The 26,144-nt window shown below is 43.7% G+C and overlaps 1 protein-coding gene across 2 annotated transcripts in view; it reads left to right on the plus strand.

Annotated features, from left to right (window-relative positions):
* Positions 1–26,144, plus strand: part of ABHD2 (abhydrolase domain containing 2, acylglycerol lipase) — a 110,013-nt gene that overhangs the window by 9,729 nt on the left and 74,140 nt on the right. Inside the window, exons 1-2 of one of the 2 annotated variants that reach the window (XM_082852185.1) lie at positions 14,679–14,779; positions 17,322–17,521. In XM_082852185.1, coding sequence (XP_082708311.1) covers positions 17,328–17,521 — 194 coding nt within the window. In that variant the 5' untranslated portion in view covers positions 14,679–14,779; positions 17,322–17,327. Of the gene's footprint in view, positions 1–14,678; positions 14,780–17,321; positions 17,522–26,144 lie in introns of those variants that run through there. The other variant, XM_082852184.1, reaches the window with a different exon arrangement.

The raw sequence follows: 26,144 nt of genomic DNA on the forward strand, positions 1-26,144 counted from the left end.
GGCGCATGGCTTAGTTGCTCCGTCACATGGGATCGGACCAGGGCTCGAACCCGTGTTCCCTGCATTGGCAGGTGGTTTCTTCACCACTGTGCCACCAGGGAAGCCATTGTGACATGTTTGAGGAATTACTGAGGTCATGTATTTAAATCACAAGCCTGTGATAAACTGTTGAGCTACACAAATAGGAATTTTATTTTTGTCTAGTTCTGCTCCTTCCTTTTGAAAATATGGTGACTTGTTAGTTGGCATTAGCCAGAGAGCACTTACTGGTTCCCAGGATGAGGGTTTGACCCCTAACCTGTGGTTCACAGACTTAATATTTTCTCTGGGGGGCTGATAGATAAGCTAATGGTCTGGAATGGATGCAGGAACTTGTAGTACATCCGTGATCTACTCATCACCTGCAGAAGATGGTTAAATTGGGGTTGGTAGTGATCGCTCATAGGCAAGTCCAGGACCTGGACTAACCGGGCTTGAAGACACAGACTTTGGTCTCTGCCCTGGGACCCTCTAGCCCTGTTGGATAAAGTGAGCCCCTCTTCTGCCATGTCTGGTGGACACACCATTGCCAAAGATTGTGTTTGCATTTAAAATTTTCATTTTAATAATTAGGCACTCTTTATCATCCCCGTTTTAATAGGTAAGGAAACTGAGGTGCAAAGAGGTTAAGAAATTTGCCCAAAGTCATACAACCAGTAAGTGGTAGAGTTGTGATTCAGGCCAGACCTATCTGTCCCCAAAGCCTGTCACCCTACTGTTAGTGGCCTTACTACCCCACCATCCGTGCACACCCACAGGAAGCTTCTCAATGAGGTAGAAATCTTTGTAACAAGACTTGTTCTGACCCATTTACATAAACCTGTTTCAGATACCACAGATATTTAAGGAAGGATTTTCCCATTTTTCTTAGATATTAAAAAGGATCCCTATTTTTTAATTTCCACTAACCTCTCAATCTAGGTTAACCTTAGGATTAATTGTACTCAAATTTATATTTTCTGGATCAGATAAGCTCGCATCAGTTGGAAAATGCCATAGACAGTTTTGTTGCACTGGATGTTTTGGAGTGAAAAGCACAAATCATGAGTCTTCTAATGGTATTTCAGTATTTATCTGAATGCCAACAGTCAATGGGTAGTTTTCTGCCTACCTTCTCTTTGGGCATTTTTCCTTCCTTCTGCCACATAGAACAGCCTGTTTTTGCTTTGAATTCTCTTTCTTTCTTTATTGGTGAGCAGTTTCTGAAGTAGATTTATAACTCTGTGAAACTTTAGATAAACAGGGGAAAAGGTGAAAAGAAATATGGCATTGGACGTGAGCTTCTCTGAGTGATGAAAAGTGGAAAACTTTCACTTCGGTGGATAATTATTTGCCTGAACTTCAAAATGTTCTTTAAAATATCCAAAAGCTACTGACAGCCCAGGTCACACTGAGCTTCTTCTCTTGACCCACGGTAGTATGGCAGTTACTCATAATGGCCCTTACCTCTCAGCCTAATGTAATAATTTCCTCATGAGAAAATTCTGCTCAAGGGATCAGAATGGTGATGCGTTGGGCCTTTCCCACAGGCTCAGTCAATCAATAAATATTTACAGAGTGCCCACCCATGCTCCACACCCTAAATTTAAACTAGTATACAATTTTACACTGAGGATTGAATTAGCAGGGCATAGACCAGAATCCCCAACAGAGATCAAAGGGATATGAATCATCACTTTTATGTGGAAATGAGGCTTGCTGATTTTCTAGTTATGAAAGAGTATTTGCAAAATGTGAAGGGAGGAAACAGGATGATTTTCAGGGTCTGGAGGGGATGGCCCTCAAATGAAGACTCCTGTATAGTTGAGCAGATTGTATGAAAACTACTTAGCTGTAAGTAGTTTTAGCTTGGGGTGATTTTCACGTGGTGAATGACAATGTTTGTCCAACACCCCACGGGTCAGGTTACACACAGCCAAACAAAGCCTTCTCACACTTACGAGGCCCATCAGTCGCCCATTGGGCCAGCACAGTAGGCTCTACCAAGGTGCCATCTTCCAGGTTGATGTCTGGAATTCCCCCGGGAGTAAAAACCCTGAAGCTTCTTCCACAGTGACTCACTCCCACTGCTCCCAAACCTGTCCCTCTTGCCCTGCCTGCCACTCTCCTGGCTGCCCAGCATCCTTGGCTGGCCTGTGAGGCTAGCTTGAGGTCTGCACCCACCCCTCCTTTTTCTCTTCTTCTGTTCCATCCCTTCCCATGGTTCTCCAGCTATCTGAGCCCATCTCATTCTTTCTGTCTCCTTTGTTTGAATTCCTCTAGTATTTATAGTTGGAACTTCAGGATTTCATTCTGAATTATACATGGATTTGCACTGTTTGCTAATTATTTCCTGGATGCCATGTATTATACTTCTTTCATAGTCCCCACAGAGCTTAGAATGAAGCTGGTGTCTTTGGTACCTGTGGGGAGCAGGGTGGAATGTCAGAAGCAGGATGTAGTTTTGCAAATATCTCCCCCAGTGGTATTAACACACTTTTTTGCAGGGGGAGGTCTACCCTTTTCTTTTACAAACCACTGCTTTATCCATGAGGGTGCTCCAACTTATACAGGTAAATCAATTTGGGGGAAATGGGATCACTTTCCTGATGATGGAGAAGCATTTCCTTCCTTTCCAAGGAAATCTTCCTTGATGGCTAGTTCCTTGCCTCCCAAGAAACGTGATTGGCATCACATATGCGTGGGGAAAGCCTGGCAGAGGAAGACCTCCTGTACAGTGAGCTCGTGGCTGAGTCTCTGCTCCATACGCGGCTCACCTGCCTTGAGCAGAGGTGGAGATGGACTCAGAGAAAATGCCTGCCTGATACAGGCAAAATTTAGACAAAAACCAAAGGAGGAAGGCTGCTGGGCAACTAGGAGCAATGGTGGGGACTTGCCCTCAGGCTTTAAAGTAAGCCGAGAAAGCTCGCTTCCAAAGTGGGAGGACAGGGGGAAAGGCCCAGAACAGCAGTGGGATGTTTGCGCTGGATGGACCAGGAGACAAGAACTTTCGAGGGTGTGAACCTAATTCTGTCTCTTTACTTGGAAAAGCCATCTATTTAGATAAGACCCCAAAATATATCAACCCAGAGGGCTGCCCTTTCTATCTCAGAGCCTTTGAATTTTTATTTTTCTAGATTTTCAGTGTCCTCAGTAGAAGGGTCTGATGAAGTCCAGCTCAAGACTGCCTGGGGACCAATTCCCATGTCCTTCATGTGTTGAAAATTCCCTAGCTGTTTCTTTAAAACTGACATTTTTATAATCTTGAAATATGTAATAAGGCAGTTTTCCTCTAAAACGCTCAAAGCATTTTGCAAACCTCATCTTGAGAGTATGGGTATTTTATAATTATAAAGAGTTTTTTTTTACCTACAAAATTTCATCAGCTTCTTTCCCTCAATAGTCTATAAGGTAACCTCCCCTACCCCGTTTTATAGAAAAAAAGGAAACTTTCACAAAATTTAGGTAGTTCATCCAAGGTCACTTGGCACAACCTAAGCTCAAACACAAGTCCTCTGACTCTAAAACCTTTGTCATTTGAACCTGATTAAAAAATGGGCAGAGGCCCTGAATAGACGTTTTTCCCAAAGAAGACCTACAGATGGCCAACAGGCACATGAAAAGATGCTCAACATTGCTTATCATCAGAGAAATGCAAATCACAATGACAATGAGCTACCACTTCACACCTGTCAGAATGGCTGTGATCAAAAAGAGAACACATAACAAATGCTGCAGAGGGTGTGGAGAAAAGGGAGCCCTCGTGCACTGTTGGTGGGAATGTAAATTGGTACAGCCACTATGCAGAACAGTATGGAGGTTCCTCATTATTATAAAATTATGAATAGAACTACCATGTAATCCAGCAGTTCCATTCCTGGGAATATATCCAAGGAAAAAAAAAAACACTAATTAGAAAAGATAAATACACCCCTATGTTCATTGCAGCACTATTTACAACTGCCAAGATATGGAAGCAACCTAAGTGCCCACCTAGAGATGAATGGATAAATAAGATGTAGTATATATATATATATATATATATATATATATATATATATATATATATATATATATATATATATACACTATATATAGTATGGAATATTACTCAGCCATAATAAAGAATGAAATCTTGCCATTTGCAACAGCATGGATGGACCTAGAGGGTATTATGCTAAGTGAAATAAGTCAGACAAAGACAAATACTGTATGATTTCACTTATTTGTGGAATCTAAAAATACAAAACATAAGAAAAATGAGCAAACATAAAACAGAAACAGAGTTAGATACAGAGAACAAACATGTGGTTGCTAGAGGGTGGAAAAAATAGGTGAGGGAGATTATAAGAGTACAAACTTCCAGTTGCAAAATAAATGAGTCACCCGTATGAAATGTACAATGTGGGGAATATAGTCAATAACTATGTAATATCCTTGTATGGTGACATAGTGTAACTAGACTTGTGGTGATCATTTTGAAAAGTATGGAAATATTGAATCACTGTGCTTTGTAACAGGAACTAACATAGTGTTGTAGGTCAATTTTACTTCAAAAACGGACAGACAAACAAACTTAGAAAAAGAGATCAGATTTGTGGTTACCAGAGGCAGGGGGTGAGAGGAGGGGAAATTGGATGAAGGTGGGCAAAAGGTACAAACTTCGTTATAAGATAAAAAAGTACTAGGGTTGTAATGTACAACATGATAAATATAATGAACACTGCTGTCTGTTATTTATGAAAGTTGTTAAGAGAGTAAATCCTGAGTTCTCATCACAAGGAAAAAGATTTTTTTTTTCTATTTCTTTAATTTTGTATCTGTGTGAGGTGATGGATGTTCACTAAACTTATGTGATAAATTTCATGATGTAAGTCAAATCATTAGGCTGTACACCTTAAACTTATACAGTGCTGTATGTCAAATACATCTCAATAAAACTGGAAGAGAAAAATATAATCTTTGTCATTTGATTATAGCACACAGGCCCTTAGGGTAAGTTTCAAAATCCCCAGAGAGGGCAAGTGATATGCCCAGAGCTACACAGCACAGCATACTCAGAGGGGAGAATAATTCCAGATACCATTGGAAGCAAGTTGTATGGAGACACAAATGGGATTCCCTCCCTCTTCTGACATCCAGAATCCAGCACGTCTGGGTCCTTCCACTTGGGTTGTGACCTAGAAGTTGGGGACGAGGCTCTGTCTAGCTCTCAGAATCGGCAGGACTGATGGCAGAGGCTGGGTAGGGGCTCCCTGGAGGCCCAGTACTGGGGCTGGCTTGTTCAGCCCCAGAAGGGTGACTATCTCGCATTAATATCGTGTCCTTCATTTTTAGCCTAAGGATGTGAGTGTGAATCAGTCCTTCATATGTATCTGTATTTAGCTGGTAGAGTTTGTCTTCTAGGACTTGGGCACTTGTCACAGTGGAATCCGTGTGACCTTTAAGCTTACTACTCCAAGCTAGCAGGAGATACTCTTTCTAGTCGCAGTGCCCGAGGTATATAAAACAGAAATAAAGCATGCCTCAAAATGCCATGCACGCTGCATACCCTTGCCCCTAGAACCTTCTCTCAGTCTCGGAAGGACAGGAAGCCCAGAACCTTTCCTGCTTTCTAGACTGAGCCCTGAGGGGAGCTACTTTTCTCACTACTGGCAAAATTCATCATCAGAGAGCCCAGAACTGAGAGAGGCAGGGGGTGGAGGAGATCAGCCCTGCCCCTGGCCTTGCGAGTGGGCAGGAGTGTCTCTCCCTAGGGGAGGGGCGAGGGGCTTGACCTGTGGGTCTGGTCTCCTCACAGATCTACTTCTTGCTGCCTGTGCAGTGAAAAGCAAGTGTCAGGATTATAAAGGGCTGCCCTTGGTAATGCTCACATTACAGCTTCCAGCGGCACTGTGCGCCATTCTGGCTCTGGGGCCCTTGGGACACCCCAGAATGCTTAGGAATGGGGACTGCTGATTATTTTTATTTTCTCATTAACTGAAGGTAGCTGTAAGTGCTTTGTTTTGCAGCTCTAGGTGAAACTTTCTTCTCTGTTTTAGTGAGTTCCATGGGGTCAATGATTTTTAGCCAAGGGCCGTGCCTCCCACCCCATCCCCAGTTTCCTCCTTCTGGAAGCTTTTTTGCTGGTGAGATTCCAGCACATGCCCCAGAAAGTTTCTTCTGTGGAATAAATCCGGAGATGCTCTTCTCTTCAGCTGTATCTATCTCTTAAGAATTCCAGTAAACCAGGCACTTGAGTTTGTTGGGTTCAGGCAAACTGGGATTTTCTTTTGATATCACAGATTTTAATTGCAGTGTATGGTTTTTTAAATTTATTTATTCATTTTTGGCTGCATTGGGTCTTTGTTGCTGCACGTGGGCTTTCTGTAGTTCCAGCGAGCAGGGGCACTCTTTGCTGCGGTGCGCAGGCTTCTCATTGCAATGGCTTCTCTTGTTGCGGAGCACGGGCTCTAGGCATGCGGGCTTCAGTAGTTTTGGCTCGCAGGCTCAGTAGTTGTGGCTTGCAGGCTGTAGAGCACAGGCTCAGTAGTTGTGGCGCACGGGCTTAGATGCTCCACAGCATGTGGCATCTTCCTGGACCAGGGCTCAAACCCGTGTCCCCTGCATTGCCAGGCTGATTCTTAACCACTGCGCCACCAAGGAAGCCCTAATTGCAGTATATGTTTTTTAATACAATGTTAGAATTATCAAATCTCTCCATTAAAATGCCTGTCCTATTAGAAAATTCTCTCATCTCCATAGAGGAAACACCTGGCTTAGGATTTTTGGTTTGTTCTCAGGTGTGCATTGAATGGTTTCTTGATGGTAGAGAAAGCAATTTTGCTTGTGATTTTACTAAGTGCTGTTACCCATTGTCCTCCACTTGAAAGTACTACTCTTTGAGCAAGACTATTTGCTAATGAGAGAGGCCAGCTGCCTTTCAGTAATTTAGTAAATGCATGTAAAAGTGCCCAATTAAATGTGCATGCTTAACTGGTGACTCAGTCTCCAGCTATTTTTAATTTAGTGACTTTGTGAAAGTTGTGGATTAGTAGCCATTCCTGATATGTAAACAGGAGGTTCACATTTTCTCTCATAGGGTAACTTTCCTCTTACTAGAAACTTGTAGGACATTTTCTGAAATTTCAGTAGGATGAATGTGTGGCCTTATGACTTTGTGGAAGAATATGGTTAAATAAAACTATTATCACATGAGTGAGTTTGCACAAAAAGGCAATTTCAAGCTCTTAAATTTGAATGCAACTGAGAGTGAGGTTAACCTAAATGTATTTAATTATCTGTAAATTCTCTTCTCTTTACCAAATTGTGTGTGACTTAGGACATTCCCTTCACCTCATAGGACCTGATTTGTAAGGGATGTGGGACTAGATCTTGCTTTCAGTCTCCCTGCCACCACCCACATCCCAGTGTCATAACCTGGTCCCAGGCCCCCAGGGCTGCTCCTTGGTTTGATCTGCTGAAGGAAAGGGTCTGGGTACTTGATGCTTAATGTTCAAAAATTAATCAATCAATCAATCAATCAGTGTCTCTTGGCATCTCTGGAAAACAGGGTTTTGGCCCCGTCGTTGCCAGGGCTCTCCATCATTTGGGGCTTGAGGTAGTGGCGGTGGTGAGAAGGGGAATTTCAAAACCCAGTTACCCTGAAGACTCAGCCAACAGGACTATCCCTGGGAGAAGGACACGCAGGACTAGAACAGCCTGGCTGTGCTGAGAGGTGGTGCTGTGAGCTGCTGGCGGAGGTGCTCACCCAGGGAATCGAAATCTCCCTGTGAGATCAGAGTGGGGCCCAAAGCGGCCCAGGTTATCAAGGGTACGCAGGCCTGGGTAGACCAGGACATACCTCAGAACCTTCTGGCCGTGCCTCTGGCTCTGTCCCAGCCCCGTGGCAGTGAGCACTTAACAGGTGCAGAGAAACAGCTCAGTGGGGGTGGTAGGGCTTTGTCCTAGCAGTCTGCTTTGGGCTTGTTTCTCCCCTTCTGTGGAGTTACTTTTTTCTGTGTGTGCAATAGCCCTGATTTCTTTAGTTAAATGGCAGATAAAGGGGTGAGAAACTGGCCCTTTTCCTCCCTGCTTTCTCCCCAAAGGTGTCATGTTGCCTACATTTCGGGTTAACTACTTTTATCTAAGTTGCCACCAAGAAGGCTGACAGATTGGGATGACGTGAGGTTTTGTCTGCTACACTACTCATAGGGCATTCTTGAGGAAGGAAGCCTGCCTGAGGCTTACTATGTTGGCGTAGGGTTTTATTTCAGGGCATTGAACAGGTTTGCTAGGAGAGTCGGGCCAGACATGAGTGGTTTTACCTGCAGGAAGGAGGTGCAGATGAAGGAACGGTCTCTCTGCGGGAAAGGAGGGGTCCCTTGGCAGGAGAGAGGTTGTGTGTATCAGAAGGAGGGGGTCCAGGCTGTGCACCGCCAGACCCCTTTCAGCACAGAAACGAGAACACACCTTGGAACTGTTAATGGACCTTGGTGATGAACACTTACTATCTAACAATTTATTAAGTCTAACACGGTTCCGCGTTAGAAGAATCAAGAGTGTGTCCTGGGATTAATTTTAAACTTGTTGGAGGAGACCCAAGCAGTGGATCCACTAGTTATTTCATTGTTGATGAGGCCTGTCAGCTGGGAAAAAAGTATCTTTTGTAGTAATTTCTGTCAGATTAGCGTTTACTTAGGCAAAATGGAGGAGAGTTTAATGGTGGGGATGGGATGGCTTATATTTGGGGGACGGACACTTACTGTATGTCAAGGATTGTTTTAAAATAATTTCTGTGTATTAACACCTTCAGTTTGCAGAGGAGGCCCAGAGGAGGTAAGAAACTTGCCCAAAGACAAACACCAGAACTGTCGGGGCCAGGATTTAACACGGGGTTACCTCACTCCAGGGCCTGAACCTAAACATAATCCTTTTCAACCTGATTGGAATTGGAAGAGAGAAATCCTTTAGGAGTTTGGTTTGGTTTTCCTTGAGGAGTATTTGCCATGGGACCCACGTATGTATTGAAGTTTGCTTGTCAGGTCCTTTGGGTGGCAAGGGAAAGAGGGCCCTCCCCTCCTAGCCCGTGATGTTTCCGTCTCTGGGCTCCCTCACTTCCCTATAACAGGAGAGGAAAGGATGGTCCTGACAGCTGAATCACAGAGGCAAAGAGGCCAAGCTAGTAAACATTTGTGCACAGAATACAATTTGCCTTGTGTTAACAAGTAGCCTGGGAGTATCTTGTTGTTAGCTGATTATTGGTATGTATTGGTTGGAGTTTGTCTGGATAACTTCCGAAAGCATGTGGCAGAGGGTCTCTTCAGCCTCTGAAGAACAGGGGTGTGGAACAGCTGAGTCATGAGAGGTCATTTGGGCTTATTCTGTCACAGTTCTGGAGGCTAGACGTCTAAAATCAGGGGTCGGCAAAGTTCTCAGTGTCAGCCAGGTTCTTGAGGGCTCTGAGGGAAATCTGTTCCCTGTCTCTCTCCTAGCTTCTGGTGGTTGCTGGCAATCCTTGGTGTTCTTGGTTCAGAGATGCATCACCCCAGTCTCTACTTCCATCTTCATATGGTCTCTCCTCTGTGTTCTGTGTCCAAATTTCTCTTTTCTTACAAGGACACCAGTCATGGGGTTAAGGGCCACTCTAACCAGTATGACCCCATCTTAACTTGATTATATCTGCAAAGACCCTATATCCAAACAAGGTCACATTCACAGGTCCCTGGTGAACGTGGATTTTGGGGGAACAGTATACACCCCATTATACCAGGTAATGAGTCTTTTGTGTTTGACGTCTCTGCTTGTTTTTTTCTTCACTGTAAGTTTTAGATTTTCAGTGAACATTAATATTCCAAGGCTGAAATCATCACTCACCCATGGAGGTGGAATGAATATGATGGAATTATTGGCATAAATGGCACAGCTGAAAATATAGAACTGTTTAACTTATTTGAAGGAAGAACAAAGGCCCTGAGGGTCGTTAGTTCTTATGAGTTTTACTGTTTAATGGTCCATGTAGTAGGCTGGAAAACAGGGCTATCTTCTGTTACAGAGCACAGAGAGAGTGTTCCTCTGCTCTTTAGCCAAGGACTGCAATTCTATCCCTAGAATCTCAGAAATTTTGAGCTGAGAGAGACCTTTGGTATCATTGACTTCTAATCTAATCCTCTCATTTTACAAATGAGTTCTTTAGGGCCCAGAAAGGTTCAGGGACTTGTTCAAGGTCACCAACTGAGAAGGGGCAGAGCAGGCACGAGGACCCAGGTCTCAGAACCCCCAGACTGGGCATCTCTCGCTGAATCTGTCCCTCCATCTTAAAATAACACTCTTAGTCATGGGGAACAGTGAGAAGCCCAGGCCCTCGCACTGGCGGAGATGCCAGTGGAGCCTGTCTTAGAGACTGAGGGCAATACCAAAAGTTCCTTTACTGCTGGGCCTTTGACAGCACCTTGGATTTCTTCGTTAATGTCGGGAAGACAAATGGAATTTTAACTATCATTTACAGCACCTAAATCTCACTCAAAAGAAGACTGCGGTGGGAGCAGGGAAGGGTGGAGGAAGTGCTGATCGGGTGCGTGTGAGGTGTGGGTGGGGAGATGTCTCCTTTCCATCTTCCGCATACCTGGCCCTAAGCTGCCTGAAGTGCACTTTAACTGGATTTCACCTGCCCAGAAAGGGAGAAGGGGCACACAAAATAGCACAATAGAAGCTAAGTTTGTTATGTCTGGAACAAGTGCAGAATATTAATTTTTAGTGGCAGGTCAAACTTAGATAGAAAGAAGACCATAAAATAAAATGCAGCAAGATAAGTTAAAATGAATATCAAGAGTTTTATTCTACAATTGCCAGTTAATTCCTTGTTTAATGTATATCGTGCACATGCACACGCACACACACACACACACCACAAAATCTCTCTCACACAGACTTACACACACTTCTTCTAAATCTATACTTCACTAAGGTGCAGTTCTAGTTCTAACTTCTCCATAAGTCCTTTCCCCACTTATTTTTTTCCTGGACTACTTATTCTTGTCCCCAAGTTTCTAAAGTATCTGTAGCCCTAACATAAACTTCTTTTCTTTTTCTCCCCAGTTAAAATGAGAATTCGACTTAACTGTGGTTCTACACAATACTTAGTACAGAGCCAGGCACACAGTAGGTCATCAAGTCCTTCAGCCCACTGAAGTTCAAGGAAGGTGGCCCTAGCAACATGCGGTAGAACCGCCCTGCTCCTCAGGACTTCAGCTCAAGGCTCTGTATCTGGACCGTAATAATTAGAAACCTCTCATAGGATTGCCTTCACCGAATCAAATTCAATTTTAAACCGTTGGCATTTTTCAAACGTTGAGGAAATTGATTCTCTACTTCATTTGCTATTAAAAAAAGTTGTAGGAGGACATTACCTATCACATCACTCAAGGTCCCCATATGTAAAGTCCCGCAGAATTTTTTTTTATAAATCTGTGCCAGAAGAACCCTGTTTTCTTTGAGTATCTGTCGTGTTCTCTGGAGGTAAGAAGAGTGTACTACGGATTAGCTCTGCATTTTGGAGAAACCATAGGTCTGACTAGGTTTCCCTTTTCCCCCTGGCAGTCAGAAAGCTCAGACACATTCTAGGCTTAGTCATATGTTTAGTTGTATATCATTTATATATATAAATTTATTTAATTTATTTATTTTGGGCTGCATTGGGTCTTCATTGCTGTGCAGGCTTTCTCTAGTTGTGGCGAACGGGGGCTACTCTTCCTTGCGGTGCGGTGCCTTCTCTTGTTGCGGAGCACCGGCTCTAGGCGCGCGGGCTCAGTAGTTGTGGCGCACGGGCTTAGTTGCTCCACGGCATGTGGGGTCTTCCCAGACCAGGACGCGAACCCGTGTCCCCTGCATTGGCAGGCAGATTCTTAACCATTGCACCACCAGGGAAGTCCCAATTGTATATTTTGACCTAGGTATTTTCCTTGTTCAGAGTCTCTTAATTTCTTTTTAGATTTTGTTAGTTGCTATTTTAAAGCTTTTTTTTTTGTAATAAAAAAAAGTTTGTAGTCATTATGAATTTTGGAAAAGAAAAAGAAAAATTGCCTGTGCTCTAATAATAACCCAACCAGTGTAGCATCCATAAAGATTTGGGGAGATAGTACTTCCTCCTGTGTCATTAGAAATTACAGACTACAAGAGTCTAGAAATAACAGTGGTTTAAACATGCAAGGGTTTATTCTCTCACATAAGAGAAATCCTGAGGTAGGCAGTCTGGGTCTGACATGGTGGCTCCATGGAATCATCAGGGACCCCAGGTCTCTGTCTTTCTCCTCTGCTGTCCTCTCCATGTGGCTCCTAGAGTGACCTCAAGGTCACTTCACGGCCCAAGATAGCTGTCGGAGTTGCAGCCCTGTTGTCTGCATTCCAAGGAGGCAGGGAGGGAAAAGGGCAGAAGAAGAGTTAACTCCCTGCCTTTTAAGGATTCTCCCCAGAAAGCAGAGCAGCCCCCCCCAGAACTGGCCAGCATTTAGTCATGTGGACTTGCCTACCTGCCATGGAGCCTGGGATCTGTAGTTAGTTTTTTCCAGCTAGGCACATTTTCCAGATTTGTGTTGAAAGAAAGGAGAGACTTCTTACCAGGAAGCAATCAGCAGTCAGCCACATTTCTGAATCTTTCTCTGTGTAAGTCTATTCAGCATTCTTTTTTTGTGTAGGGGGCATGTGGGATCTTAGTTCCCCAACCAGGGATTGAACCCGCGCCCCCTGCAGTGGAAGCATGGAATCTTAACCCCTGGACCACCAGGGAAGTTCCCTATTCAGCGTTCTCTTGAAGCTATCTCAAATAGTTTGTGGAAAAGAGTGAAGGTATAAATAAACATCAGTGTAAATATCAATAAATAAAACATACTACATCTTGTTATTTGCTACTCTGCCTTCCCATAATTGTTTTTTATTAATTTATCATTTATACATATACTGATAGTGTTATGTTTTGAATATTCAATCAATATAGACTTATCCAGGGCTAGTAAGGACCTTAGATTTCTGCAAGGTTTGCACATTCGGATGCCTTCAGGGACCATTCAGGTACCAGCAATGATTAAGTAGGCCAGAGGTCATTGTTGAGGGCCATGATAGGGAGTGGTGGGAACTGTGGCAACCAGGAGGGAGCATGGCCTGTCTAGAGGGGCAGCCCCGCCCAGCTCCATTCATTGCTGCCATGTGAGAATGCTGGATCAGTGTTGCCAAATCTTCAGATTTTTTTCTCAAGAGAAACCAGAGATCCAGATTTTTATCTGAAATCTCCTGGTGTTTATAACTTAGCAGCCAATAAATTCATTTTTTTAAAATGCCAGTTACATGCACTGCCATCCCATAGGTTGCCAGTTTAAGGTCTCTGATCTGGCACATCCCTTGTTTTTTAGTTGGCAGCCGAGCCCTGGAAAGGTCAAGTAGCTTGTGATGTGGCTGGAGACATTGCTCTTTAGTCCCCTCCCCAAAAAAGCCTGGGCCTCTGTGGCTAATTTGTCTCAGAATGTGAAGAAATAATAAAAATTTGAAGTTGAACAAGGCTACTCTGAAGGTTAATTGAATCTCCCCTTCAACTGGCTTTCATTTTCTTTTTAAATCATTTTGGTGTGATGGAATCAGAGAAAATTGGGCTTCAATACCAGCTCTACTATTTTACAGCCACATGAACTTGAGCAAGCTTTTGGTGTCTCATTTGTGTTTTCAGGTAATATCCACTTTCTTTCTTGTTTCTCTCTTTCTTTACTTTTCCTGCTTTCACACAGCGTAGTGGTTAAAAGCACGCTCTTCGGAGCCTGGTATGAATCTTGGTTTCTCTGCCTACTAGCCGTGTGACCTTGAGCAAGTTACTCAAGTTTTCTATGCCTCAGTTTCGTCATCTGTAAAATGGGGATAATAATAGTACCTACCTCAGAGGTACAATTAATAGCGTTAGGATGGGTAAAGTATGAAGAGCAGAGCTTGGCACATAGATAGTGCTATATAAACACTGGCTGTCCCTCCCCCACCCCTTTCTCTCTTGTGTTTCCTCTGCTGCTTTCGAAGCCACAGATCTTTAGCCCAGTGGGCCTGGCTCTGGTTCCCCATCTCACGGCGAGCACTTTTAGCTCCGGATGGCCCTGAGTAGCCAGCCTCCAGCCCCCAGTATGGACCAGATCTGACAGGTGTTACGGCTCCCCACTTATTACTTTCAGTTCTGTTCTGTTTCTGGAACTGTGTTTTTGAGCCCATCTGTGCCCTTTTACTTTTCTCAGCTCATATTTTTTCCTCTCGTTGCTGTATACCTGGGAGAGATGGAACAAGTCAACTGCCTACTGTCTTGACCTAAACCTGGCTAAGTTATTTCATTGGTCACACAGAGATGGTACCTGTCAGGTGTTTCTGAAGATTACGTTACAAGTTAAAGGACAAAAGCAGTGTGAGTTTGCGTTAGCCAGAGTTTTGAACGCAGCAGATAACTTGTCCTGGAAACCACAGAGAGCCCGTCAGTCTGTGGATTCACAGAGGCTTTGCCAGCAGGTCTGCCCAAACAGCCAAGAGTGCGTCACATGTGTTAATTAAAGAAATTGTCTTTTTCCCTAAAGGCTTTAAATGCAGAAAAACTTAGACTATGCTTATATTTCAGTTAAATTGCTTCTTTCTCAGCCTTTAATAGATCACCATCCGATCTTTTTAGCTTTTAGGTTAAATCGAATGAGATCTGACCTGACTGGCCCAGCTGTACAGATTTTCAAGAACAGTTCATATTCGCAGTAGAGAGGAACAGGTGACATAGGTACATATTGGCGAGACTCTTATTTTTGCTTCTTCTCCCCACCTTCCCTGACATTAGTAAGCAGGAGTGGAAGTGGGGACAGAGGGACTTCTTGTACGTTTTAAATTCAGTAAGTCTACTCTAGACCAGCCAGGAAACTGGTCAAGCCATCCAATGCATTCCTCTCCTCTCTTTGCAACCAAGGGGATAAGAAGGATGTCTGTTTCAGTTCCATATCACCAGCATCATGTCAGAGAAACTGGAATTCCTGCTAGGTTTTGGTTTTGGCCCTTCACTAACTACACTTAAAAATCCCTATTAAAATTAACACAACATTGTAAATCAACTATACTTCAATAAAATAAATTTTTTAAAAAATCCCTATTAACAAGCTGTGTCATCTTGGATGTTTGTTTCTCATCGGTTTGACTGGCATAGGTGGCAGGGCTTTGGAGAGATGAGGGACAGGGGCCACAGGTGGAACCCCTGGGGCATCTTTGAGTGCAGTGCTGTGTACTTTTTAGGTCACAGGCCCCTTGAAGAATCTGATTAAGTCTGCAGACCCTCTTCCCAGAAAACTTTCAGACACACACACTTTCATGTATAATTTCAGGGAGTTCCTGGACCTTAGAATTCCATAGGGGACCTACAGACCCCAAGTTAAAAGAATCCTTGTTTCAAGGGTTTGAGGAACAGCCTTTGGGGAACATGACCCTAGGAGTGAGGTGACATGTCCCCAGAGGTTAAGTTTTAAGGAAACTGTCAGCTCATAAAAGGTCAAAGGTTGATGTAGCTGAAAAGTATATTCTGAGGTCCAGCCTTGATTCTAAATCATGCCAGATAAATTTTAAAGAATTATTTTCTTGCCCTGATGGTGAGTTAAGGAGCTGGGGTCTTTTTTTTTTTTTTAATTGGGGTATAGTTGATTTACAATGTTGTGTTAATTTCAGGTGTATAGCAAAGTGATTCAGTTATGCATATACATATATTCATTCTTTTTTAGATTCTTTTCTCATATAGGTTATCACAGAATACTGACTAGAGCTCCCTGTGCTGTACAGTAGGTCCTTGCTGGTTATCTGTGTTATATATAGTGGTGTGTGTGTGTTCATCCCAAGCTTTTGATTTATTCCCCCCCACCCCACCCCCGTGCTTTTCCCCTTTGGTAACCATCGTTTGTTCTCAATATCTGTAAGTCTGTTTCTGTTTTGTAAATAAGTTCATTTGTTTCTTTTTTTAAATTAGATTCCACATATGAGTGATGTCATATGATAACTTGTGGGATGTTTAATTGCCTTTCCTCACTGAGTTGGAACCCCTGCCAGAGATCGTCTACAGTGTGTTTGGGTCCTGTATTTGCCAAAATCACCTCGATTTTAGAAGAGGGCTTCTGAGACCTCTCTGGCCTGGCTGTAGGTCTCAAATGAGTTCATTCGGTTATGCCCCAAACACGTTTTTGAGAGATTGTTTTGTCCTGCCTCTTCTGTCTGCGCCGTTGGCCACCAGAGTTCTCATACTGTTTTTAGCAGAGGCTACTTGAAACCATTCCAGGGGAAGCTGTTGCCATAGCTACCTTGGCTGCCAGAGTTACCGTTTTCTCCTTTTTGTTAGCTTGTGGTTTCCCTGATTTTTAAGGTAACAGCTGATGTTCTGTTTTCGTGCCTTGCAGCAAGGAAAAGGATGGAGTTTTGTTGCTGTTGATGTTTGGTTTTTTATGTTTGGAGTGGTGTGTGTGTGTGTGTGTGTGTGTGTGTTCTGTGTACAACATAAAGCTACCTGAGAAGATGAAAAGCCAGATATGCATGTACATTTTCCATACTCCAGTTTTTAATTTTGGTCTAGCAGTTGAATTTGGTCCACTTTTAGCCCAATTTTGGACTAACGGCTATAGTCAGTTGCCTTCGGTGGGGAAAAATGTGGCCAAGTTCCATTTCACACTGCCTACAACTCCCAGGAGCAAGAACCACTGCGACCTGGGCTGAGCCTGAACTTGGCTCCAGCACCAGGGCTGCCTCCAAAGGAGCAGGTGGCTGAATCAGGCCCTTCCTGCTCTGAAAACAGAGGTGAGTCCAGCAGGCAGTACAGCCTCACCTGGTGGCAACAGCAGTCCCATCTCACGTCTCTGTCCAAGGCTGTAAACACAGCGCCTCACGTGCAGCTGGTGCTCCAGGTGCAGGTTAAGTCTGCAGAGAGAGTCAAGGTTGCCTGGTAACAGAAATCAGAGCTCGCCTCCTGGTCCCCCTTGTACCTCTCCGACTGGACTCCTTTCTCCTGCTCTCAACAGGACGCTATTCACAGCATTTTCCAATTCGCTCATCTTAGAAATAAACGTTCATTAGATTAAAAAAAACACCACCCAGCCCAGTTTATTAGTGCTCAGGACTGTTCATGATCTGGGTTGTTGCCAGTCTGTTGGCACTTGTAAGGCACCGATGGGAATCGGCCAGGGTGGGTTCTGCGGACACATCTGGATCGTGACAGGTGATCGCTGGCTTTGTCTCTGTGTGGTGGGCTCCTCCCCTCCCCACGTGCTTCTAAACCTGCCTGTACCCCTGCTCCCCAGATCAAGATGAATGCCATGCTGGAGACCCCCGAGCTCCCGGCCGTGTTTGACGGGGTGAAGCTGGCCGCAGTGGCTGCTGTGCTGTATGTGATCGTCCGGTGTTTGAACCTGAAGAGCCCCACGGCCCCGCCTGAACTCTACTTCCAGGACTCGGGGCTCTCATGCTTCCTGCTCAAGTCCTGTCCTCTTCTGACCAAAGAGTGAGTAGACCTCAAACCCACCTGTACACCGGCCTGCTGATCTGTCTTTGCAGTGTTCAAAGAAGAACCTTCTCACAATGTGTCCTCAAGGCATCCATGTAAAATAGTGTCATTGGTGTTAAAGTAGCCACCCTCTCAATAGGAGCCTGGCGTTTGAATCCTGGCGGGCTGGAGACAGCCTCAGATCTTTGTTGCCTGGAAACATCCCTTCCTCCACGGGGTAGTGTCATCAGCCATGACAAGGACTTTGCAGAAAACAGTTGTCATTTTTAGGTAGATGTAGAAAGCTTAGACAATATTCTAGCCCTTTATCAAATGCTCTGTTGCCAGTTCTAAGACAGAGAAATCATCCTGACCCAAAATAATTAATGAGCAAAAAAAGCACAGGCTCATTCATTGGGTACTGTCCCTCTGCCTTATTGAAAAATATACTGAGCATTAACTAAGAGAATCCACTTAAAGAGAGGGTTTTCATTGCAAGTGAACCAGATTTCCCTGCAGAAGCCCTAGGTCTGTGTTTTGGGGGTGGCAGGGGTGAGCACTGCTTCTGATAGAGGAAACCGTAGTTGTAAAACAAAGGGTATCATCACACGTGCTGTTTTCAGGAGATGCCTCGTGAAATCTTCCCCTGTTGACGTCTTCTGAATAACTCCGTCTTCCTGCAGCGATTGGGACAAGCCTCTCACGTGAAGCAGTCCACGCTCTCTGGGGTCTTAGTTCCTTCCTCCTTCCTCATCATTGCTGCTTCACCTTGTTTGTGCCTCTTCAAGCTTAGTCCATTCTGCCAGGTGTGGCTTTCCAGATGGATGCTGCTTGGAGAGCTGTCTTATCCCAACCGTGTCTCTGGAGCGCCTAACAAAGTGTCTTATACTCAGTGGACAGTAGCAGAAGCTCTTCCCTCTATCCCAGTATAACCTCTCACCGCCTCTGTTGGGTGAATGATTCCCTTCTAAGGGGAGATGGGCAGCAGAGACACCTGAGAGTTTGAGCTCTTGCTTTGTCCTCTTTGGTTGTCTAGTTCATTTTCATGTGCTGTTACCCATGGGTGAAGAGCTGTGGGCTGCAGGTGTTTTGGGTGTTTGTGTACAGTTTGCTCGTAGTTGTAACAATAATGCCATGACTCCAAAAAGTTGCTATCAAGTCGAGAGAGACTTATAACTCCGTCATATTGCCTAACACCTGTGAACTGCCATGTACCATATAAATGTCATCATAGTAAATTTGGACCTGCCCTGCTGAAGGGACTTTACATTACAGTAGGCTCCACAACCATTATCAAGGATGTAGTGTTCTTAGCAAGCAGTGTTTGCATTGAAAACGCTCCTCTCTGAGGAGCGTGCACAGAATCGGTATGTTTTCAAAATTGTCCAGCATTTTTCTTCCATACTTAATTTAGATAATTCACTCATCTGGCAAGGAACATTTGCACCCGATTTCAGATTGAGTGGGACCCAGTTAGACCCAGTTCCCAGGTCTTCTCTTTGTAGAGAGCTTTTGAAAACCAAGATATTAAAAGCCCTACAAGATTATAGGCAGCTGAGTACACATTTCGACCCAGCATTGCTTCCTAAGTAATTAGAGGAAGCCCTGGGAAAGTTGCTCCTGTCCAGGCTCTGGATAAACATCACATAAGGTTTGATTCCACACTAATTGTTAAAAGTGTTCAAAAAAAAAAAAAAGAGCTGATTTTGGCAGGTTTTTTTTTTAACCTCTTTTCTTGTTTTTCTTTGAAAAATACCCCAGAGACATAAGTCCAACAGTTTCTCTTTGCTTTTTCCCCTTCCTGGCACTCTTTCTCGATGAGCCTATGGAACTGTCCTGGCGCTACGTGACCTCTATTGCGATTGCCCCCACCCTCCCTCCTGGGATGGAAGTGCATCCCTGGTCACAGTCTCCTCGGACCTCGTGGCTCTGGCCACTCTCTCCCACCACCCCCTTCATTAACCAGTTGCCACGCTCCTTCCTGGTGAAACCCAAATCAGGGAGAGGTGGAGGTCAGCCTAGGTTAAAGGCAGAGCTGGTGCATGTTTAGGACTTAGCTATGGTTTGAAGGTGGCTGTGAGAGGACAATTCCCCAGAAACTATGTACTTCCAAGACCTGTCCTGTTGAGCACAGGACCAGCCCTCCTAGAGCACGTTGGAACATTACTTAAAACAGCTAAATGCCAAACACCCACATTCTCTGACTTGATCGTGACAAATGATTATTAAAGGGCAAAAGGATTCACTTTTCCCCTCCATCTTTTAACTAGGTTCTTATTTTTTATTTATACTCTTAATTTTGGGTAAAACTATATCCTGTGTTCACGTAGCATATCACCAAAATGTTTTCCTGTTACTCTCTCATCCACATTACTGCATTTAAAATTTTGAGTATCTCTCATAGGCATTATGCCATTTAATCCTCTTAACAACTCTGAGGTTAGATTAATTTTTCCTCTCATTTTAAGGATGGGGAAATGAGGAGTAACAGAGGTGGAGACTGGACCCAAGTCTGTGACCCCAGAGCTGGCTTCCTTCCTATCCACAGGGAGGGGGACAGAGACCTTTCTCAGGGTACAGGTGAGAGAGAGGAAGCCGAGAGCAGTGAGGGGCCAGCCCACGACAAGAGTCTCTAGCAGGACTGGCCCCAGAGTGGCCTTCCGATTCCTGCATGACCCTCTTTCTATTTTAATCCCTGTCGGAAGCCAGTGGCCTTGATGTTCTTTCTCTGTGTGGCGTGTTTGTAACAGCCTTCCATATATTTGAAGCTGAGGGCAGGAAACATATCTGTTATGGGTAAAAGTGCTTCTCCTGGAACTTTGAAGATTTTTTTCCCAGAGGAAGCCTGTCTGCAGCCTTCACAAACAATCACCTAGGCCAGAAATGTCAGTTAATTGATTTACAACAAGCTAATGGTGTTACTCAGTAACCCTGACTGAAAGTGGCCAGTTATTTTGACTCATGTCCGGAATCAGGACATAGTCTCTTGCTGTTCTGGTGTAGAAAAAAAAGTCGGTGAAAGGTGAACATCGAAAACCTGTTAGGAGAATAGGGATTTTTTTCCCCTCCTTTCAGCACTGAAGTCAGTTTTTAAATCTGTTTTGAGATCACCTATCTAAAGATACATTAGAAGTGAACCTTTTAATGTCTGGAAGAAATTCTAAGATGGGATGATATGTCTCTTGTTCACTTAGCAACAGATCAATATTTACCTAGCAATTCCTTTTTTTTGTTCTCAAGAAGTGTTTGCTTTCAGTGAAACAAGCAAACTAAAAGATCAAATCAGTATTTAGAAAATGTAGTTGACGATACAGATCTCCGTTTTTTCTCGAATAAAAAATTTAATGCATATTCATTTTTTTAAATGGAGAATAAAGTGAAACATACGAAAGTCTTCTGTAAGTCTCCTCCTCAGAGATTCATATCATTACTACTTTGGTCATCACCGCTGTGGGGTTTTTTCTGCTGCAGATACTTTCCCCCAACAAAATCAGGGGCATATATAGCATTTGGTAACCTGCTTTAACACTTCGTGTTCCCTGGGAATGTTCCTGGCGGTCCAGTGATTAAGAGTCTGCACTTCCAATGCAGGGGGTGCAGGTTCAATCCCCTGTGGGGGAACTGAAATCCCACATGTCTTGCGGCGCAGTCAAAAAATTTAAACAAAACAAAGCACTTGATATACCATGGACATTTATCCACGCTGCTACTTATCTTCTAATATTTGATTTTTAACAGCTTCAGAATTATGTCAACCATTCAGATTTCCTAATGGCCGCTGGCAGCAGTGGTGTAGAGAAAAAGGCTTGGTTTGAAATGTAGATTAGGATACAAACTGAGGTCTTCTAAACTAGCTGCAGAACCCTGGACCAAGTGACAGGCCCTCTGATCCTTGGTTTCCTTGTGTATAAAATGAAACAGTCTTACAAAGCTACTTCTCATCATGAAGCTATGATAGGAAAGTACTACCCAAGACAGCATCAATGTTCTTTTTATTTATACATGTGGCAGACACCACGTAGACTTCTAATACCCCAGCTTTTTGTTGGGGGTGAATGACTCAGTGACTAGAAGTCACAGAGCCATGAAGAGGGGAACATTCTAGAGCTGTGCTTTACATATATCTCTAGTTTTAAGCCATGAAGAAAAGGTTGAGTGTTTCTGATGGTAATTCTTTAACTGTAATGCATGAAAAAAACAGGGCTGATTGACCCCATTATTCTGGCTGTGTATACTGCCTCTTTTCCCATTCTAACTCACATTGAACCATCCCAGTGTGGCTTGGGAAATGGGTTGTGCTATAGACTGAATTGTGTCCCTCCCCAAATTCATATGTTGAGGCCCTAACTCCTGATGTGATGATATTTGGAGATGGGACCTCTAAGAGATAATATGGGTTAGATGAGGTCATATGGGTGGGGCCTTCATGATAGGATTAGTGCCCTTGTAAGAAAAGGAAGAGATACCTGTGCTCTGTCTTTACCATATAAGGACACAGCAAGAAGGTGGCCTTCTACAAGCCAGGAAAAGAGCTCTCACCAGGAATCAGATTGGCTTACACCTTGATCTTGGACTTCCAGCCTCTAAAATTGTGAGAAATAATTTCTGCTACTTAAGCCAGAAAATAAAATTAAAATTAAAATTAAATTAAATAATAAAATGAAACAGGTAGATTTCCTGCAGTACCCTTTCAGCACTAACATCCTCTGAGTCTAGGACCACTGCATTGTCACCAAGCACCAGAAGAGTTTCCTGCGGGAAGGACCCTGGGGTTGGGGAGCCCTGGCTACAAGGTAAGGGCAAGAACCCAAAGAGAAGGATTCTCTTGTGTATCTGCCCTCTCCTAACTATTCCCACTCCCCTTGCTCTAAGACAAGGGAACACTGAATCCCATGGGCTTTTATTTTTTTTAAGGACTTTTTTGAGCTATCATTTACATATATTAAAATACACAAACCTTAAGTATACAGCTCAAGGCCTTTTGCATATATATTCACCTGTGTAACTGTCACTCCCTTGTGCTTTACAGGAGTGTCCCGAGTCACCTCCCTGCCTCTGCCCCACTCTGTCACAATACCACTTGAGTTGGGTTCTTCAAGCAGGCCAGCACCCAGGGTGCTACAGTGTGACCCCAGCCTACCTGGCCTGCCTTACCACTCATGGCATTCTCCCATTGCCTGTTAAGTGCCTACCCCTTAGGTGTTCATCCCTGGCTCCCCCAAATCCCTTCTTTCTCTCTCCACCAAGATACCTCCTTACCCTGTAAGAGAAACTTTAAATAGCTTCAATTCTGAGAAAATTTGCCTGACTTCCTCCAACTCCTCTTCAGCCAGAATGAGGGCCTCTTCCATCTTCCTACCCGTGTTTCCCCAGCATGTAGCTTCTGTGTCCATTTAGCACATTTCCTCTTGTTCTTTAGGGATCTGTGTCTGTCTCTTTTCTTCATCAGTGGAGTACATGTACCCCCACATCAAGAGCCATACTCTTGACCAGACAGAACAGGTTTCCTAGCAATGCCAGATCTTTAAGTATAATGCCATTCTGTCTCTCATTTTCCATGGACAGGTGTAGATGAGGGATGTTCCCATTTTGGTGAATGCCACGTGCTCAGGCGAAAGAAACTGTTTTCAGCTTATGCAATCAGTGCTGCTCAGGTGCGCTCCAGGGAATCAGGTGTACCTTCGGCTCTGATCAAGTTTTGTTTATTAGGAAGTCACCATGCTGTCTCTGAAAGTAGATAGATTGGTTGTTTGGTCTTAAATTAAGTCAGGGCAACCCCAGGTCTATGCAGAAAGGCAGTTTGCAGCCTCTGCCCTTCCCTTGTATTTTCCATCACCAGGTCCTCGTTAGAAAACGAAGACAGGAAGCAGGTGCCCCATCTCTGGAAGCCTGCTATTAAAATGTATATATTCCCTGTGGGAAGCTAGGCTTCTACTTTTTCACTCATTAGCAGGCCTGTCAGTATGGGTCATGGTATAGCTGAAGATGAAGGCATTTAGGAGGAATGTGATGGAGCACTTAGCTAATAGACAAGCCTAAAAGCGGATAGCTGAGATGTTTTTATTGGATGCAAGAGACATCTATGAGTCCCTACGGGGTCTGGAGAAGGGAAGCAGTGTGATCAAAACCTCAGCCACATGTTTGTGGGTCCTTTCTTCCACAGAGACAAAAAGGTAATGGGTTTCTTCTGCAACCAGCTGCCACCTGTATTAATAAGAACTGGATGTTATTATCTCTGTGAGTTTGAGAGATACCTGAAACTTGAAGAAGAGGGTCACACCCATTCCAACACCAAGTCAAAAATAGTAGTTGACTCACCTATGCCATGGTGCCCTTTCTGAGCATTTCCTCTTTGAAGCTGCTTCAGACACTGATAAGAGAATGGCAGAAACCCCATGACCTTTCCATGGATCGTAATGGGTTCATCTTCTGTGCTTTTTTTCTGTTTCTCTCCTCACTCACCAAGAGTACAAACTCCAAACAAGAATCCTATTGAAATGTTGTTCTCATCATAATTAGTCCACGTTTTTAGCTTCCTGCCAGTGGTCCTCAGTTAGTCTTGGTTAATGAACATTTGAAGACCTACTTCTCTGAGACTCCATTGTTGGGAGGTATTTTTAAAAGGTCATTTTTAAAACCTTTTTCATTGTGAACAAAATTTTTAGGGACTTCCCTGGCGGTCCAGTGGTTAAGACTCCAAGCTTCCACTGCAGGGAGTGCAGGTTCGACCTCTGGTCAGGGAACTAAGATCCTGCATGCCACACGGCACAACCAAAAAACAAAAACTAAAACTAAAATGTTATTGGTTTCTGCACAACTGTGCTTCCTAATTATTTCTTCTCTCAAGCAATACCAATTCCCTCTCTGTTGCAGTCATACACATTCCCTTCCTAACAGTAATATTCATTTTTCTTTTATGTACCCCAAATAAAAGCCTGATTCTATATATAAAATTACTATATATATATGTATATATATGCAAGATACACTATTTTTGTCCTAATTAGAAGTACTCAACAGAAAATCACTAATTCAGATCTCTCTGATACTGCAGTATATGGAATTATTTTCCAAATCTAAAGAGCAAAGGACTCCGTATATAAACTCCTACTCCCTTTCCCATTTCCTTCCTTGCCTCCTTTTTATTTTACTGTCTATTTGCAGGGGCAGTGTCACAGGGGAAGCTAGGGCAAGGGTCTTGGATATAGACAATTGGTGTTTTCTCAGTCTTAAATAAAACACCATGCAAAAGCAGCTTCACACGTCCCCTTCCAGTCAGATTGCCACCCCTAGGCCCCTCCTGGGTAGAAATTCTGGAGCCAGCACTGCTTATTTATAGTGAGTTAAAGTTGAAAAGAATTTGATTATCTTGGGCTTAAATTCTTAATTCCCTCTTTTGCTCCCAGAGACATTCCAAATCAGATTTAGATCCTTTCCTCCTTGGCTGAACACTAAAGCTTTGTCCTGTTTATAGGATAATCTCCTAATTGCCAAGAGTCTTAATTCTATTGACCTGATTTTACCCATTTTAAGAACTGTGCAAATATTTCCTTAGATGCTTGTGGTAAATCATTAACAATTGATAAGTGGATCTGTAGTGCTCTGGTGAGCTTATTATGTAAGCACCAGACCTTCAAGCACATTTTGGGGAAACTTACATTGCAAGAGAGTTCTTGAAAGATGAAAGACTCAAAATCATCTCTGTTGAGACTGATTATTGATGGTTTGCCTCAGTGAGGACACGTTCTCAGGTGACTTCATCTTAAAATTCCTTGTTTCTGATGACATGGCCCAAACCAAAGCGGTCAAGGTGAGAAAGTTGAGAGTTGTTAAACCTTGGCTACTGTCCTCTGTTACTAGGCTGACCAAATATCCCGGTGTTCCCAGGACTGATAGGTTTCCCAGAATATGGAACTTTCGATGCTAAAACCAGGGAAGTACCAGACAAACGGGGGTGCGTTGGCCACCCTCTGTTACTGTCTTCTGCCATCAGATGGTGAGGTTTTTATAAGGGGGTATGCATTAGGGGTAGGTGTTCAGTTCGCCAGTGGTCAGGTTTAATTTAACTCTTGGATGTTGTCCACCTGTACTGTCTCTGCCCTAGCAGGTCACTTATCCAAGAGGCCAGGAGGAAAGTGCTACCATCTTTGAGGCCTCTTGTATTGAATTAAGATGAGCAAGCTGAGCCTGTGGAGAAATTCATCCACTTTCTCTAACCTTGGTACAGGTTGTAGCTTCTTGTTAGAGACTCTGTGCCTTCATGCAGGAATTGCTGAAAGATCTTCCAAATTGCTGAAAAAGCTTCCAAATCCAGAATATTCAAGACTTCTTTGATTTAGTTCAGATGGAAGGCAGCACATCTCCCATGTGCCGTGCACTCCTTAAAGCAGTCAATTTCAGTTTCCAAAAACGTATGACCAACCTATTCCCCTGTTCATCATGCCTGAGTTTATTTCTTCAGGGCTCTACCATGCCTTCAGAAAGGCAAAAGAAGCATGTGCTACAGCTGATTCCATCACAACGGTGTAAAACCCAGCACATATGGATGGGCAAGTGGGCCTCTGCTCCGTGCAAGGCCGGTCCCATTGCCAAGTCACCCTCTCTTTCAGTCTTCCCCAGACTAGGCTCCAGCGACCATCTT

The sequence above is a fragment of the Leucopleurus acutus genome, assembly GCF_964270905.1.
Source record: "Leucopleurus acutus genome assembly, chromosome: 1".
In the NCBI taxonomy this organism is placed as follows: domain Eukaryota; kingdom Metazoa; phylum Chordata; class Mammalia; order Artiodactyla; family Delphinidae; genus Leucopleurus; species Leucopleurus acutus.